This window comes from Mercenaria mercenaria, unplaced genomic scaffold, assembly GCF_021730395.1.
Source record: "Mercenaria mercenaria strain notata unplaced genomic scaffold, MADL_Memer_1 contig_3501, whole genome shotgun sequence".
NCBI lineage: Eukaryota > Metazoa > Mollusca > Bivalvia > Venerida > Veneridae > Mercenaria > Mercenaria mercenaria.
The window spans coordinates 16,476-32,303 of NW_026461646.1; the positions used below are offsets into that span (position 1 = coordinate 16,476).

At 36.5% G+C, this 15,828-nt stretch overlaps 1 protein-coding gene across 1 annotated transcript in view; it reads left to right on the forward strand.

Moving 5' to 3' along the window:
• The window catches only part of LOC128553117 (tyrosine-protein phosphatase Lar-like), a 39,668-nt gene that overhangs the window by 990 nt on the left and 22,850 nt on the right, over positions 1–15,828 (forward strand). The window contains exons 2-3 of the mRNA XM_053534231.1: positions 2,118–2,316; positions 11,154–11,309. Of these exons, the coding sequence (XP_053390206.1) occupies positions 2,136–2,316; positions 11,154–11,309 (337 nt within the window). The 5' untranslated portion in view covers positions 2,118–2,135. The remainder of the gene's footprint in view (positions 1–2,117; positions 2,317–11,153; positions 11,310–15,828) is intronic.

The window sequence follows — 15,828 nt, forward strand, 5'->3', positions numbered from 1 at the left end:
TCTAGTGGTCCTCTACCAAGATTGTTCAAATTATCCCCCTAGGGTCAAATATGGCCCCGCCCCGGGGGTCCAAAGTTTTACATAGACTTATATAGGAAAAAAAGTTTAAAAATCTTCTTGTCTGAAACCACAACACTTAGACCTTTGATATTTGGTTTGTAGCATTGTCTTATGGTTCTCAACCAAGACTTTTCAAATTATCCCCCTAGGGTCAAATATGGCCCCGCCCCGGGGGTCCAAAGTTTTACATAGACTTATATAGGAAAAAAAGTTTAAAAATCTTCTTGTCTGAAACCACAACACTTAGACCTTTGATATTTGGTTTGTAGCATTGTCTTATGGTTCTCAACCAAAATTGTTCAAATTGTACCCCTGGGGTGAAAAGAGGCCCTACCCTGGGGGTCTCAAGTTTTATATAGACTTGTATAGGAAAAACCTTTAAAAATCTTCTTGTCTGAAACCATACGACCTAGGCTTTTGATATTTCATATGATGCATTGTCTAGTAGTCCTCTACCAAAAGAGGCCCCGCCCTGGGGTCACTTAGTTTTTATGTGAGCTATATAGGAAAAAGTACTTAAAAAATCATTTTATTGTCGAGCCCGCTTGTGGAAGCGAAGACATAGTTGTCCAAATGTCTGTTCGGTGTATGTGCGTGCGTCCGTCCGGATTTGTTTGTCCGGACCATAACTTTGACATGCATGGAGCAATATTGTTTATATTTGGCAGGAATGTAAACCTCAGTGAGACGGAGTGTCATGCGCAAACCCCAGGTTCCTATCTTAAAGGTCAAGGTCACACTTAGAGGTCAAAGGTCAAATTCAATAATGACTTTGTCCGGAGCATTTCTTCTTCATGCATGGAGGGATTTTGATGTAACTTGGCACAAATGTTCACCACCATGAGATGGAGTATCATGCACAAGAACCAGGTCCTTATATCTAAGGTCAAGGTCACACTTAGAGGTCAAAGGTCAGATACAAGAATGACATTGTCCGGAGCATTTCTTTTTCATGTGTCATGCGCAAAAATCTAGAATTACTTCCCTTTGTTGTTACTATAAATAGCTTATATTGTAACTTTTTTTATTACTGGTCATAGGGAAAAATCAAGACCACTTTCAAGGGTCAAATTTAACAATAGTTTGTACTAGCTGAAATGAAATTAGCTAGTGCCCTTTTTGATCACTAGCTAAAATGAAAAGCTACCGGCTGAAGTTAATAATATTTAATTACTCTGTTAATATATTACTGGCCAAAACTTATTGATTGATCTCTGTTAGTAGCCAGTCACAAACAAAGATATTTTCTATTAGCTTAAAATAGCTTGTGCCATTTTTGTTGAACAATAAAATATCATAAACATAAATGATAACATTCCTTTCATTAAGAAAAATGTATACCTTCAAACAATTAAACTGAAGACATTTGCGTGTTATATTATTGACTAGCTGAAATTAGCTAGTACATTTCAAACCCACTAGCTGTTTTAAAATTCCACTAGCATTTAGCTTGTATGCTTGTCTAAATTTGAACCCTGCACTTTTCTATAGTACAACATGCATGTTACATCAAATTTTCAGGTGTATTTTAACCTATCTCTACTGGTAAGGATTTTTATGTGGACTTGGAATTTTTTTTTTTTTTTTTTTTTTTTAAGATTTACTTCCCTTTGTTTTTACTACAAATAACTTATATTGTAATTTTTTGCAATCTTTTTTTTTTATTTGGCACAAATGTTTGCCTCAATGAGACAGAGTGTCATGTGCAACTCCCAGTCCTTTTGACAGCTGACGGGCTCGACATGTTGCCCATGGGCATCTAGTCCTATTTCCAAGACTGTTTAATTATAATTACCTGATGACCCCAAGTAGTATGATGTCACTTGACTGTGACCTTGACCTACTGATCTACTTTCTTGTTTTTCAAGATACAGCCTTGAAATTTTGATGACATACACAGTTTTGCACACCAATCGTAAAACTGAATTTCATTGACCATGAATGTGACCTACTGACTTTCTTAATATTTTATCATCAGTTTGACATTTTGAAACATGTAGCTCATATTACTCAGGTGAGCGATCCAGGGTCATGATGACCCTCTTGTTAACTTTTAGGTTTCCAATCTTGAGAACATGTGTGACAACAGTGATGTGCGGGATGTCTTTAACATGACAGAGGCTGAACTAAGTGGTTTACAGTCATACCAGTTTATCAACCTCACACCAGACACAACTTTCACTATATCTGGCACAGCAGTTAACAACTTAGGGAGGGGGAATGTTGCTACAATTTCAGAAACAACAGCAGAAGAAGGTAACAACTCAATTTCACTATATCTTTTTAAGTATTGCCCCTATTATTATCAGACTTCAGGTAAGGGTTAGTCTTGGTAAGGAGCAGACACCACCATGTAGTAGGATCAATTGTGTTAATGTTCAAGGCCACTTGGATCAGATGTTGTAATAGCACTGTTTAATTTCACTATAATACAGGTATTTCATAGACTTCTGTTCCTGCAATCATCCAACACCACATTAGGACTGATGTTAGTCAGGGGCAGAAATCTTTCCTTTGAAGTCAGATTTTTTTGAGTCGGCTAAACGCTTTCAAGCGTTTGACGAGTCCTTGCTATCGCCCGATTTCTCATTCTTAAATGGCCTCACAACACAGCGAAGTGATGCAGTTCCATTAGATTGTCTCTAATTTCAAAGAGTTCATTGATCGAATGAAGTTCATTTATGTCAATCCTATTTGCTATGACCAATATACGATGTAATCTGTCATATTTATGACTTGTAATTGTGCAATACTCGAATAAAGCCACGTATTTTCTTCCGCGGTAGCTCATTAAGCATAAACACGCATAACGATTCTGCGGGATTTGGTAATACAATTGCGCATATGATTATGGTGACGAATTTTATGCCCTTTTGTCACAAAATAGCAAATATGATGTTCACAAATTCAAATAAAAACTGCATATTAACTTATTAGCCAAATTATCCATTTGTTACCCTGTCCGTTTCAAAAAATAATCTTTAAAATCATTGTGCAAATAACAAATTTATTGCGCTGTGCATTTTATGAATTGCGCAGGCTTACTAAGCTTGCGTAACATCCAGCGAAAGACAAAATATAGTTCCAGAACATACTGCTAGTATTTTATTGAGTGGGTACCTCTGAAAGCATTGGAATGTCTCTTATCAAAGAGTTTACCACATCGATGAAATTAAATTATGACAGCTTCATTTTGAATGACCCGAATAAGATATGTGCAGTACGTTAATTCTTCCGCGAGACTTCGCGGATGAATCCTAACTACATTCTGGACACTTGTCGGCGAACACGCGTGACCTGTTTATAACAACGCTTCTACGATTTTGCGTGGGTTGAATTTTGCAGTTAGTAAACAGATAAATTATCGGAAGAAGAAGCTCTTACTGGTTTGTTTAATTACTACTGATATTAAAAATGATTTTTATTTCTTAAACAAATTGGCGAAACATTAAATTGTATTTTCTTGTAGTTTTTGAAATCGAAAGTAGATCGTCTATGTTTGGCTGCTTTGACGAAACGAAACAACTTTTTTATGAAAAGATTTAAATGACGTAATTTAACTGTAAACTTCAATGTCAGATACTGCCAATTGCTGTTAAATGTCTTCGTATCATCACAATTTGTAAAACATATTGTTGAAACTGGAGAAAAGTGTAATCGTATCCGGATATAATATTTTGGGTAAATATCGAGCTGTGTTATGAAATTTTAACATTCAAGTAACAGACATGATAGATATGATTGTAACAGAAATGATTCTAGAATTTATTTTTATAACACCTACATATAATCTATATCAGACTCATATTCTAGTCCTGAGGCATGATCTGAAAGTAAAAAGATGAAGTGACAGTCATACTTTGGATATTGTAATACTAGAAAGAATCTAGGTAATATTTAGAAATTGAAACATAAGATTTTCAGTTAAAATCGCACCGAAGGCTGTATCAAGGGTCTACATATTCAAAAATTTCTTGTGGTGATACCCCAAACCCTACTTGCACACTACTTACCTCCCACACCCTTCCCCCATATTGCCACTTTACAGTTTGATACATTTGCCCTTTTACCACCTACCGCAATGCCCATTTCAAAATCTGACTGCAATTTAAAGCAACATTTTTATTTCTGCGAACCACTCTTCAATTTTAGAGAAATATATTGCCAATGGGTTTAAATACTTGTATAATGTCAATCAAAGTTTTACTAGGCATCGACCGAATGTTCATTTCATTTATTGTAACAAAATCTCTCTTTAGTTGGGGAAAAAAAACTAAAAACAAACTGAAACTGGTAGACTATACTGTCAGTACATCAATCATTAGCCGACTCAGGCCCTTCAGGCCTTTGATTATAGTATTGGTTTATCATGTCTCCCACCACACAGTGATGTGGGAGACATATTGATTTACTCCAGTCTGTGTGTGTGTGTGTCCGTCTGTCACAAAGCTTGTCCGCACTCTAAGTTGAACATTTCTCATCCGATCTTCTCCAAACTTGAACAAAACGTGTTTGACCATAAGACCTCGGCTAAGTTCGATTACTAGTCAAATCGACCCAGGCATTTTGGAATTATGGTCCTTGAATTACCGAAAAATGCTGGGGTCTTGGGACCTAAAAAGACCCATATACTACTAATAATTTAAGTAGTATATGTGTCCTTTTAGTGCCCTTATATGTGCTCAAAGTGCAATCTTCACCAAAGTTGAACAAAATATGTTTGTTCATAAGTCTTTGGCCAAGTTAGTTAACTAACCAAACCGGCCTAGGTTTTTTGGAATTATGCCCTTTAATTACCGAAAAATGCTCAGGTCTGGGATCTAAAAAGACCCATATACTACTAATCATTAGTAGTATATGGGTCCTTTTAGTGCCTTTTATGTCACTTTAAGTGCAATTTTCACCATACTTGAACAAAATGTGTTTGTTCATAAGTCTTTGGCTAAGTTAGTTAACTAGCCGAATCGGCCTAGGTTTTTCGGAATTATGGCCCTTGAATAACCGAAAAACAGCGTTTTTACTCTTGTCCGCACTCTAAGTTGAACATTTCTCATCTGATATCCACCAAACTTGAACAAAATATGTTTGACCATAACTCCTTGGCCAAGTTTGATAACTAGCCAAATCAGCTATGGCACTTTGGAGTTATGGCCCTTCAGTTACCGAAAATCGGCCTCTACAACTCTTGTCCACGCTCTACGTCGAACAGTTCTCATCCAATCTTCACCAAACTTGAAGCCAAATCGCCCAAGGCACTTCAGAATTATGACCCTTGAATTACCCAAAATGAGCTATTTTACTCTTCAAAGTAGAGACTTACCCTAAGCCCTCTTTCACAAGGGAAACAATCTGTTTATATAGTGAAATTGTTTAGTGAACACCGTTTGTTAATCCTAATCCTGTCCATGTTATACAAGTGCAATGGAAAAGTAATCTAGCTATGTTAAATGCTATGCATGATTAGACAGTCATGCATTGAACAGTCCTGAAATTGATTTCTTTGATTTTCTCATATTTCTAGATGTTTTTCCCATACTTTGACGCATATATATTGATAGAAGAGATTGTTCACTTTCCAACAGTAACCTTTTCAGTATATTTTACCTTGTGAAATTCTGTGGGTTTTAGCGTTTTCAAAATAATGGTCTGTTTGTTGACAAATTTCACCACAGAAAATGTCACACTTCCCCCAGGGCATTAACTTATTTGATCTTTACATAATTTTTAGCTCGACTATTCATAGAATAGTAGAGCTATTGGACTCGCCCGTGCGTCCGCGTCCGCGTCCCGATTTGGTTAAGGTTTTGTATGTAAGCTGGTATCTCAGTAACCACTTGTGGGAATGGATTGAAACTTCACACACTTATTCACTGTGATAAACTGACTTACACTGCACAGGTTCCATAACTCTATTTTGCTTTTTTGCAAAATTATGCCCCTTTTTCGACTTAGAAATTTTTGGTTAATGTTTTGTATGTAAGCTGGTAACTCAGTAACCACTTGTGGGAATGGATTGAAACTTCACACACTTGTTCACTGTGATAAACTGACTTACATTGCATAGGTTCCATAACTCTATTTTGCTTTTTTACAAAATTATGCCCCTTTTTCGACTTAGAAAATTTTGGTTAAGGTTTTGTATGTAAGCTGGTGTCTCAGTACTTACTTATGGGAATGGATTGAAACTTCACATACTTGTTCACTGTCATGATCTGACATGCACTAAGCAAGTCCCATAACTCTACTCTTTTTTTCAAAATTATGTCCCTTTTTCGACTTAGCAGTTTTTGGTTAAATTCTTGTATGTAATCTGATATCTCAGTATCCACCAATTGGAATGGATTGAAACTTTCCACACTTGTTCACTGTCATGATCTAACATGCACTGTGAAGGTCCCATAACTCTGCTTTGCATTTTTACAAAATTATGCCCCTTTTTCGACTTAGCAGTTTTTGGTTAAGTTTTTGTATGTAAGCTGGTATCTCAGTATCCACAAATTGGAAAGGATTGAAACTTTCCACACTTGTTCACTGTCATGATATGACCTGCAGTACAAAGGTTCAATACCTCTTCTTTGCATTTTACAAAATTATGCCCCTTTTTCAACTTTCGTATTCATTCAATTGACAAGGCTGTTGAATAGTCAAGCGTTGCTGTCCTCCGACAGCTCTTGTTTATTCAGATTGTTAATCCTTAGGGCAATTATGCATAATTAAGCATGTTTTCTTCCTGCGTAGAGGTAAAAAGTGCATGATTTGCATGGGGTACTAGGTCAGTAGCCACCTAAGCCTACTATTTTTAGTGAGTAAACAGTATGTAAAGACTGACTTACCGTTTAGATGATTAGGCAGTTGTGGGAGACATGCGCTTTTCTCAAAAGTCACCTTCCCCCCAAAACACACACATTACACCACCCTCCCCAGCCTCCAAAAATATTTATTTTATGTCTTCCCCTTATGTTAAGAGATAGATATATTAATCTGATTTTGTGCTGTTTGTCCATTTGTCACAAAAGTTCATTCAGGTTACTCTGAAACTACTGGTTTTACCCAAACTTTGTAGAAGTGTTCAACATCATGGCTAGTTGGGCATATGATCTACATTTTTGGCAGAGTTACGGCCCCTTAAAGGCAATATTTTCACTCTAGCACAATCATTTCTTCACCAGTCCTATATAGAATGACATTGTATATATTTATAAGTTTTTGTATCAGAATAGTAATAGGTCAGATTGGATTATTAAGTCCCTTGATTTGTCAAAAGTGCGATATTTCAGAGCACCTTCATTTCTTAACCAGTCTTCAGAAAGAATGTATATACCAATAAGTTCTCTTTCAAGTTTGAATATGGACCAGATCAGATTAGTAGATGTGGATTATGTCTCTTTCGAATCATCAAAAAATGTCACTTTTTTGTTCACACTCTAGCAGCTTCATTTCTGAACAAATCTTCAATGTCATATCAGAGTACTGCAACTGTGCTAGCTGGTAAAGTCAGGCTATTGATTGATGAATTATGTGCTCTTGATTTAACTATGACTTCCATGTAAGGTTAATATGCAGTGTAACATGTTTATTTCTTAACATACATAATACAAAACTTCTCCAAAACTTAACTTGCATTTTAAACATTGTACATTTTACGATATATTTCATCCAGCTATTTCAATGAGAGATCTTGGGAGACATGAAAAATTTGTAGAAATTTGGGGGGGCACTTAGACTTGCTCTTGTCTGTCCAAATTTGTGTCATGCCTATATACAAAAGTATTTGACCCAAAGTCAACAAACCTCACAGGATTGTCATTCAGCATGTGCCAGTGTGCATCTGTTGTTTTAATTGGGATCTTGCACAGCCAGACCAGAGTTATGGCCCTTGAATTAGTCAAAAATATGCAAAAAAGGGCCTAAGTTTGTGTCACATGTATCTCAAAAAGTATTTGACCAGGATTATGAAACATTACAGGAATATTATTAAGTATGTGAGGTTATGCACCTGGGGATTTGTTAGAGATTTCATTCAGTTATGGCCCTTGACCTGGTCAGATATGCATAAAGGACATAAAAGTTTGTGTTAAACATAATATATGACCTAGGGTGGTGAAACATGATAGGAATATTATTCTGCATATCAAGTTGTGCACCTGGGGTTTTGTTTGGGATTTCTGTCAGACAAGATAATGCCAAATAAGTTTGTGTCACATGTATCTCAAAAAGGATTTGTATTAATGCTGCGTTTCCACTTAGCCACGATGTCCACGATTTGAGTGAAGCGTGGTGAGAGTGGGGGGGGGTCATGGTATCGAATCATGGTGACCTTGAGGGAACTTGGTGGAACCGTAATGATCGTGACAAAATTTTTGACAGTCAAAAATTTTTCCACGATTATCCCGATTTTCGTTAAATCTTGAGAGAGCGTGATAGAATGTGGAAATCGTAGTGGAGCGTAGTACAGCTTAACAGGCCTTAACATAGCAGATCAGACCTTGATGCCCCCTCATAGGGGATCTTGGTGAACTTGGAAACACAATTCCTTAAATTCAAATAGATCTGGAGGCATCCTTACATAGTCACCTTCCTGTCTCTTCTATCCTGTCCTGTTCCGTCCCTTGTTGCTGCTGCCAACAAGTAACTATATAGGCATACATAAAAATTGCCAATTCGGCATCTTCTTCATCTCTTGGATGCATAGCTCGTTCCTCTTTGGAATCTCTGGAGAGAATGAGAGGATAACCCATGCCTCCTATTTATACTCCAGTCGTGCTAAAAACGTGACAGTCTTGATCAAATCATGGCCATAAATTGTAGGAGAGATTAACAAAACTTGATAACGCGAGGGATCTAAATAGAACGTGAACTTGAGAGAAGGTGATGAAAGTCATGGCAGATCTAGACCAGATTGTGTTGGTTTCGTAACAAAACGCTGCAGGTAGTAACAAAACATACTGAAAGCATAAGAAGGCGTAGGAAAGCGTAGTAATACAAAATTGATGCAATCAGTCGTGGAGCTCAGCGCTTTTTTTAAATCGTGGACATCGTGGCTAAGTGTAAACACAGCATAAGAGTCAAAACAGTAGAGTCATGAAACCACGTAGGAAATTATCCAGCATGTGAATTTGTGCACCTGAGTTTTTTTATTTCACTCTGCAAGACCAGAGTTGACTTAGTAAAAAACTAAAAGTTAAACTTTGTGTCTCATGTATCTCAAAATGTACTCAACCTAGAGTTATTAAACATTAGAGGATTGTTATGTAGTCAAGTTGATCCTTAACATAGTGAAAAATACACAATCATAAAGTGCTTAAAGTTTTTGTTGCATATATCTTAAAAATATTTCACCTAGAGTCAACCAAATATACAGTGACAGGAATGGGAGCACATTGTGTCCTATGAACATACATTTAGTTTACATTTCTCACACTTGCTTATATCTCAAATTATTTCTTAGTAATACTTCCTCATACCCATATTTCTAACTCTCTATTTCATTTCCTTCAGTTTCACCATCTTGTTTGATAGAACACTCCACCACACATTACACACCTCCCCTCCCCCACATATGCCCATACAAAGTGAAAAATATGTACAATTTTCTATTTCTTTCACTGTTTTCCATTAATTTCACTTATCTAGTCAAATCATTTTTAAACAGTTTCACGTTGCCCTTTTCCCACTACTTCTGTTTCTTTTAATTCTTTGCCGGAAGTGTTGTTTGGATACAGTGGATTTGTACTATGCATTGTTGCACATTGGTTTATTACTGCCTGGTTGATTCTTTCTTTGCTGTTGAGTTATAGTAAGAAACACTTAAACTGTCTTATTTCTAATAGGATTTCAATCCAAATCTGGGAATATTTTCATGTAAACCATATTTTTTTTATCTAAATGCAAACTCTGTCAGTAGACCTTTTACATAAATATCATAATTCAGTAATCATATGTTTGATAGGTTTCCATTGAAATAGTTTAAATAAATCTGAAATACTTGTGCTCTTTCATAATCCTTCCTTTTAAATTTCATTTTTATTCCTGAACAGGAAAAATGAAGATATGTTGGATTGAATGCAAGAGTTTATGAGTAAATTGAGAATTGAAAATTTGCAAACATAAGAGTTGCTCAAATTAACTTGATGGATTTGCTCATATTTCAGATAGCAACAACAACAAAAAAACCCAGAATATTGCAAAATGGTCATGGTTATGTTATATTTGAAAATATATGGGAATTGTTGTGGGCTGAATAAGTTATAGTAATATTCACATTGACCTTTCTGATAAAGTTTATGCACCTGATAAAAAGGTTATTACATTTACACAGCTAAAGGATGTTAAAATAATGTACATGTAACTATAGTCACTATTCTTTTGAGATTGGTACAACCACAAAGTCCTTTAATGCATTTGGCAACAAAACATCCTGACCATTGCTCTCACATTTCAAGTACTCTGAGAATTATTACTTGTATACCAGACTGGGATCTTACATGATGGGGTGTAATGTGACTCATGTGCACTAAATGACATTTAACAAACTAATCTTTGTAGTATTTATAATTATTTTACATAAAACCAGATAAAAATCAAACAACTTGATAGTTCCTCTTTGTTCCATACAATGTATTTCCAGATTCAAAAAACGCTATTTTAGGGAAAAAACATTACATTTCACTGCAAGTTATTAAATAAAACTGGGACTATTACATTGCATTGTTTTAATGTCATGACATGCTTCCTGTGTATGGATGTAAAGTTCTAACGCTTTATGATATGCTATTGTAAGAAAAAAGTGCTGTAGGAAAGGCATTTGTTTTAAGTTATTTAACTACTATTTGTTGATTATGGCATGCAAGAAAAAGTTTGTCTGCCTTGTTACTGCCCAAACAGTTACCTTCAAGCCTGATATTCTCATCTGCACCTAGCAGTAATGAAAGCATCTTATAATCTAAGCTAATATACACTCATGTGACTTGCCTGAGAAATAGAAAGAAAGCAAAACCGTTTTGGATTAGCACAGTAAGGAGTCACTTGCAAGTCCTGCCTAAATGAATTTGCTTTGCTGTATTAAATAATTATATATATATATTATATTACAGCACCACAAACTCCATACAACGTGGAGGTAAGCGACATTGGGACCACATCATTTACAGTAACTTGGAACATAGATGGACCAAGACCTGGAAAGACAAACTTCACAGTAACCTTGATTGCTGACCGTCCTGCACCAAGAAAAGACTTTACGTTCACAGGTTAATCAATCATTGTAACGTTTTACTTAGCTTGTCAATGACTATTTGAAGAATATGGAGAGCTGTACTACTCACCCGGGCATCGGCGTCAGCATCCGTTAAAGTTTGTAGCTCATCTGATTTTTGGAAAAAAAATGATGAGTTATTGTCATCACTTGAGCGGTTGTCGGCGTCGGCGTTGCCTGGTTAAGTTTTATGTTTAGGTCAGCTTTTCTCCTAAACTATCAAAGCTATTGCTTTGAAACTTGGAACACTTGTTCACCATCATAAGCTGACCCTGTATAGCAAGAAACATAACTCCATCTTGCTTTTTGCAAGATTTATGGCCACTTTTGGACTTAGAAAATATCAGATTCCTTGGTTAAGTTTTATGTTTAGGTCAACTTTTCTCCTAAACTATCAAAGCTATTGCTTTGAAACTTGGAATACTTGTACACCATAAGCAGACCCTGTGCATCAAGAAACATAACTCCATCTTGCTTTTTGTAAGAATTATTGCCCCTTTTGGACTTAGAAAATCAGTTTTCTTGGTTAAGTTTTATGTTTAGGTCAGCTTTTATCCTGAACTATCAAAGCTATTGCTTTAAAACTTGCTACACTTGTTCACCATCATAAGCTGACCCTGTACAGCAAGAAACATAACTCCATCCTGCTTTTTGCAAGATTTATGGCCCCTTTTGGACTTAGAAAATATCAGATTTCTTGGTTAAGTTTTATGTTTAGGTCAACTTTTTCTCTTAAACTATCAAAGCTATTGCTTTGAAACTTGCAACACTTGTTCACCATCATAAGCTGACCCTGTACAGCAAGCAACATAACTCCATCCTGCTTTTTGCAATAATTATTGCCCCTTTTGGACTTAGAAAATCATTTTCTTGGTTGAGTATTATGTTTAAGTCGACTTTTCTCATAAACTATCAAAGCTATTGCTTTAAAACTTGCAACGGTTTTTCATCATCATAAGTGGACACTGTACATCAAGAAACATGACTCTATCCTGCTTTTTGCAAGAATGATGGCCCTTTTTAGACTTAGAAAATCATGGGTAGGACAATATTTCTATTATAATACTAAAAAATTAGATGAGCGTCAGCACCCGCAAGGTGGTGCTCTTGTTTTTAATGTCAGATATCTTTAACACTATCAAAGGTATTCAACTGAGACTTAGAATACTTGCATATAGTGACAGTGTGCACATGTATGACACATTACTCTTTCAGCAATATTCAAATCATAACAGGATATGTATCATTTATACATACATTCTATTTTCTTATTTCATCGTTTACAGTAATAGCTCTTCCCATGTAGTCTGAAATCAATCTTTTTTAGCGCACCTGTCACAAAGTGACAAGGTGAGCTTTTGTGATTGTGCAGCGTCGGTGCATCAGTGTGTTGGTGCATGCGTAAACTTTTGCTTGTGACCACTCTTGAGGTCACATTTTTCATAGGATCTTTATGAAAGTTGGTCTGAATGTTTATCTTGATGATATCTAGGTCACGTTCGAAACTGGGTCAAGTGTGATCCAAAACAAGGTCAGTAGGTCTAAAAATAGAGAAACCTTGTGACCTCTCTAGAGGCCATATTTTTGAATGGATCTTCATGAAAATTGGTCAGAATGTTCACCTTGATGGTATCTAGATCAAGTTTGAAACTGGGTCACATGCGGTCAAAAACTAGGTCAGTAGGTCTAAAAATAGAAAAACCTTTTGACCTATCTAGAGGCCATAATTTTCAATGGAACTTCATGAAAATTGGTGAGAATGTTCACCTTGATGATATCTAGTTCAAGTTTGAAACTGGGTCTCGTGTCGTCAAAAACTAGGTCATAGGTCAAATAAAAGAAAAACCTTGTGACCTCTCTAGAGGCCATATTTTTATGGGATCTGTATAAAAGTTTGTCTGAATGTTCATCTTGATGATATCTAGGTGAAGTTCGAAACTGGGTCAACTGCGGTCAAAAACTAGGTCAGTATGTTTAAAAATAGAAAAATCTTGTGACCTCTCTAGAAGCCATATTTTTTCATGAGATCTTCATGAAAGTTGGTGAGAATGTTCACCTTGATAATATATCTAGGTCAAGTTCAAAACTGGGCCAAATGCCTTCAAAAACTAGGTCATTAGGTCAAATAATAGAAAAATGTTGTGACCTCTCTAGAGACCATATTTGTGCCCCCCATGAGTGGTGGAGGCATATAGATCTGCTCTTGTCCGTCCGTCCGTCCATCCTTCCGAGAATGTTGTGTCGCGCCTAGCTCCAAAAGTGACGTAGAGTCACAAAACTTTACAGGAATGTTGATTAGCATGTGTAGTTGTGCACCTGGGGTTTCGCGTCTGGATTCATTCAGTAGGAGTTATGATTAGTAAAATATTTGTCATTTTAATGTTGTGTCACGCATAGCTCCAAAAGTATTTGACCTGGAGTCACAGTTTACAGTTATGTTAGTCAGCATGTGCAGTTGTGCACCTAGGGTTTCTCATCCGGATTTATTCAGTCGTGTAGGAGTTATGCACCCTGTCTTATTCTGCTTTTAGCTCACCAGAGCCAAAGGCTCAGGGTGAGCTATTAGGATCCCTCACTGTCCGTTGTCCGGCGTCCGGCATCCATAAACTTTTACTTTAAATGACATCTCCTCATAAACCACTAGGCCAATTTCATCCAAACTTCACAGGAATGTTCCTTGGGTGAAGCTCTACAAAAAATGTTCAAAGAATTGGATTCCATGCAAAACTCTGGTTGCCATGGCAACCGAAAGGAAAAACTTCAAAAATCTTCTTCTCAAAAACCAGAAGCCCTAGAGCTTAGATATTTGGTGTGAAGCATTGCCTAGTGGACCTCTACCAAATTTGTTCAAGTCATGACCCGGGGTCAAAACTGACCCCGCCCCAGGGGTCACTTTATTTTACATAGGAAAATCTTAAAAAATCTTCTTCTCAAAAGCCAGAAGCCCTAGAGCTTAGATATTTGACATGTAGCATTGCCTAGTGGACCTCTACTGAAGTTGTTCAAATCATGACCCCGGGTTGAAATTGACCCCGCCCCAGAGGTCACTTGGTTTTGCATAGAGTTCTATAGGAAAATTTTCAAAAATTAAAAAAAAAAAACAGAAGGCCTAGAGCTTAGATATTTGACATGTAGCATTGCCTAATGGACCTTTACAAAATGTGATCAAATCATGACTCCCGGGATCAAATTGACCCCGCCCCATGGGGTTACTTGATTGTACATAGAAAAATCTTCAAAATTTTCTAAAAATAAACCAGAAGGCCTAGAGCTTAGATATTTCACAAGTAGCATTGCCTAGTAGACCTCTACAAAATTTGTTTAAATCATGACCCCTGGGTTCAAAATTGGCCCCGGCCCAGGGGTCACTTGATTTTACATAGAAAAATCTTCAAAAATTTTCTAAAAATAAACCAGAAGGCCTAGAGCTTAGATATTTGACGTGTAGCATTGCCTAGTGGACCTCTACAAAATTTGTTCAAATCATGACCCCCCCCCCCCCCCCCCATGGTGAAATTGCCCCCGCCCCATGGGGTTACTTGATTGTACATAGAAAAATCTTCAAAAATTTTCTAAAAATAAACCAGAAGGCCTAGAGCTTAGATATTTGACATGTAGCATTGCCTAGTGGACCTCTACAAAATTTATTCAAATCATGACCCCCAGTATCAAACTGACACCGTCCCAGGGGTTACTTGATTGTTCATAGGGAAAACTTCATAAATTTGCTAAAAATAAACCAGAAGGCCTAGATCTTAGATATTGGATATGTAAAATTGCCCAGTAGACATCTACAAATGTTGTTCAAATCATGACCCCCGGGGTAAAATTGGCTCAACCCCAGGGGTTACTTGATTTTAAATTTGGAAATCTTCCAAAAAATTTCTAAAAATCATCAGTTTGACATTTGAAACATGTAGCTCATATTTCTCTGTTGAGCGATCCAGGGTCATCATGACCCTCTTGTTTTAAGTTTTCTCATTACACAAGACCAGACTTCTTGTCTAGACTTACTCAAAAAAAAAGTTTGTGAAACATGTATGTTAAAATGTACTTTACCTAGAATCATAAAACATTAGAGGATTGTTTTATAGCCTGTGAAGTGTTCTCTTTATAATTTTACTCAGCTAGACCAGAGTTAGGGCTAACTAAGTGTAAAATACACATAAGGTTCTTAAAAGTTTGTGTTGCAAGCATCTTAAAAATTATTTAACCCGAGTCATAAAACCTGTTACAGTGGCAGGATTGACGCACATCTAGTTTTCAGTGGATCTTCATGAAAATTGGTCAGATATCTAGGTCAAGTTTAAAACTAGACCACATGAGCTCAAAAACTAGGTCACTATGTCAAATAATAGAAAAAAACGTAATACTCAGTTCAAAACTGGGTCATGTGGGGACAGATGAGCGATTCAGGACCATCATGGTTCTCTTGTTTTATAAATGAAACCATCCTGGCACAACTGCTTTTTTTAGCTCACCTGTCACATAGTGACAAGGTGAGCTTTTGTGAT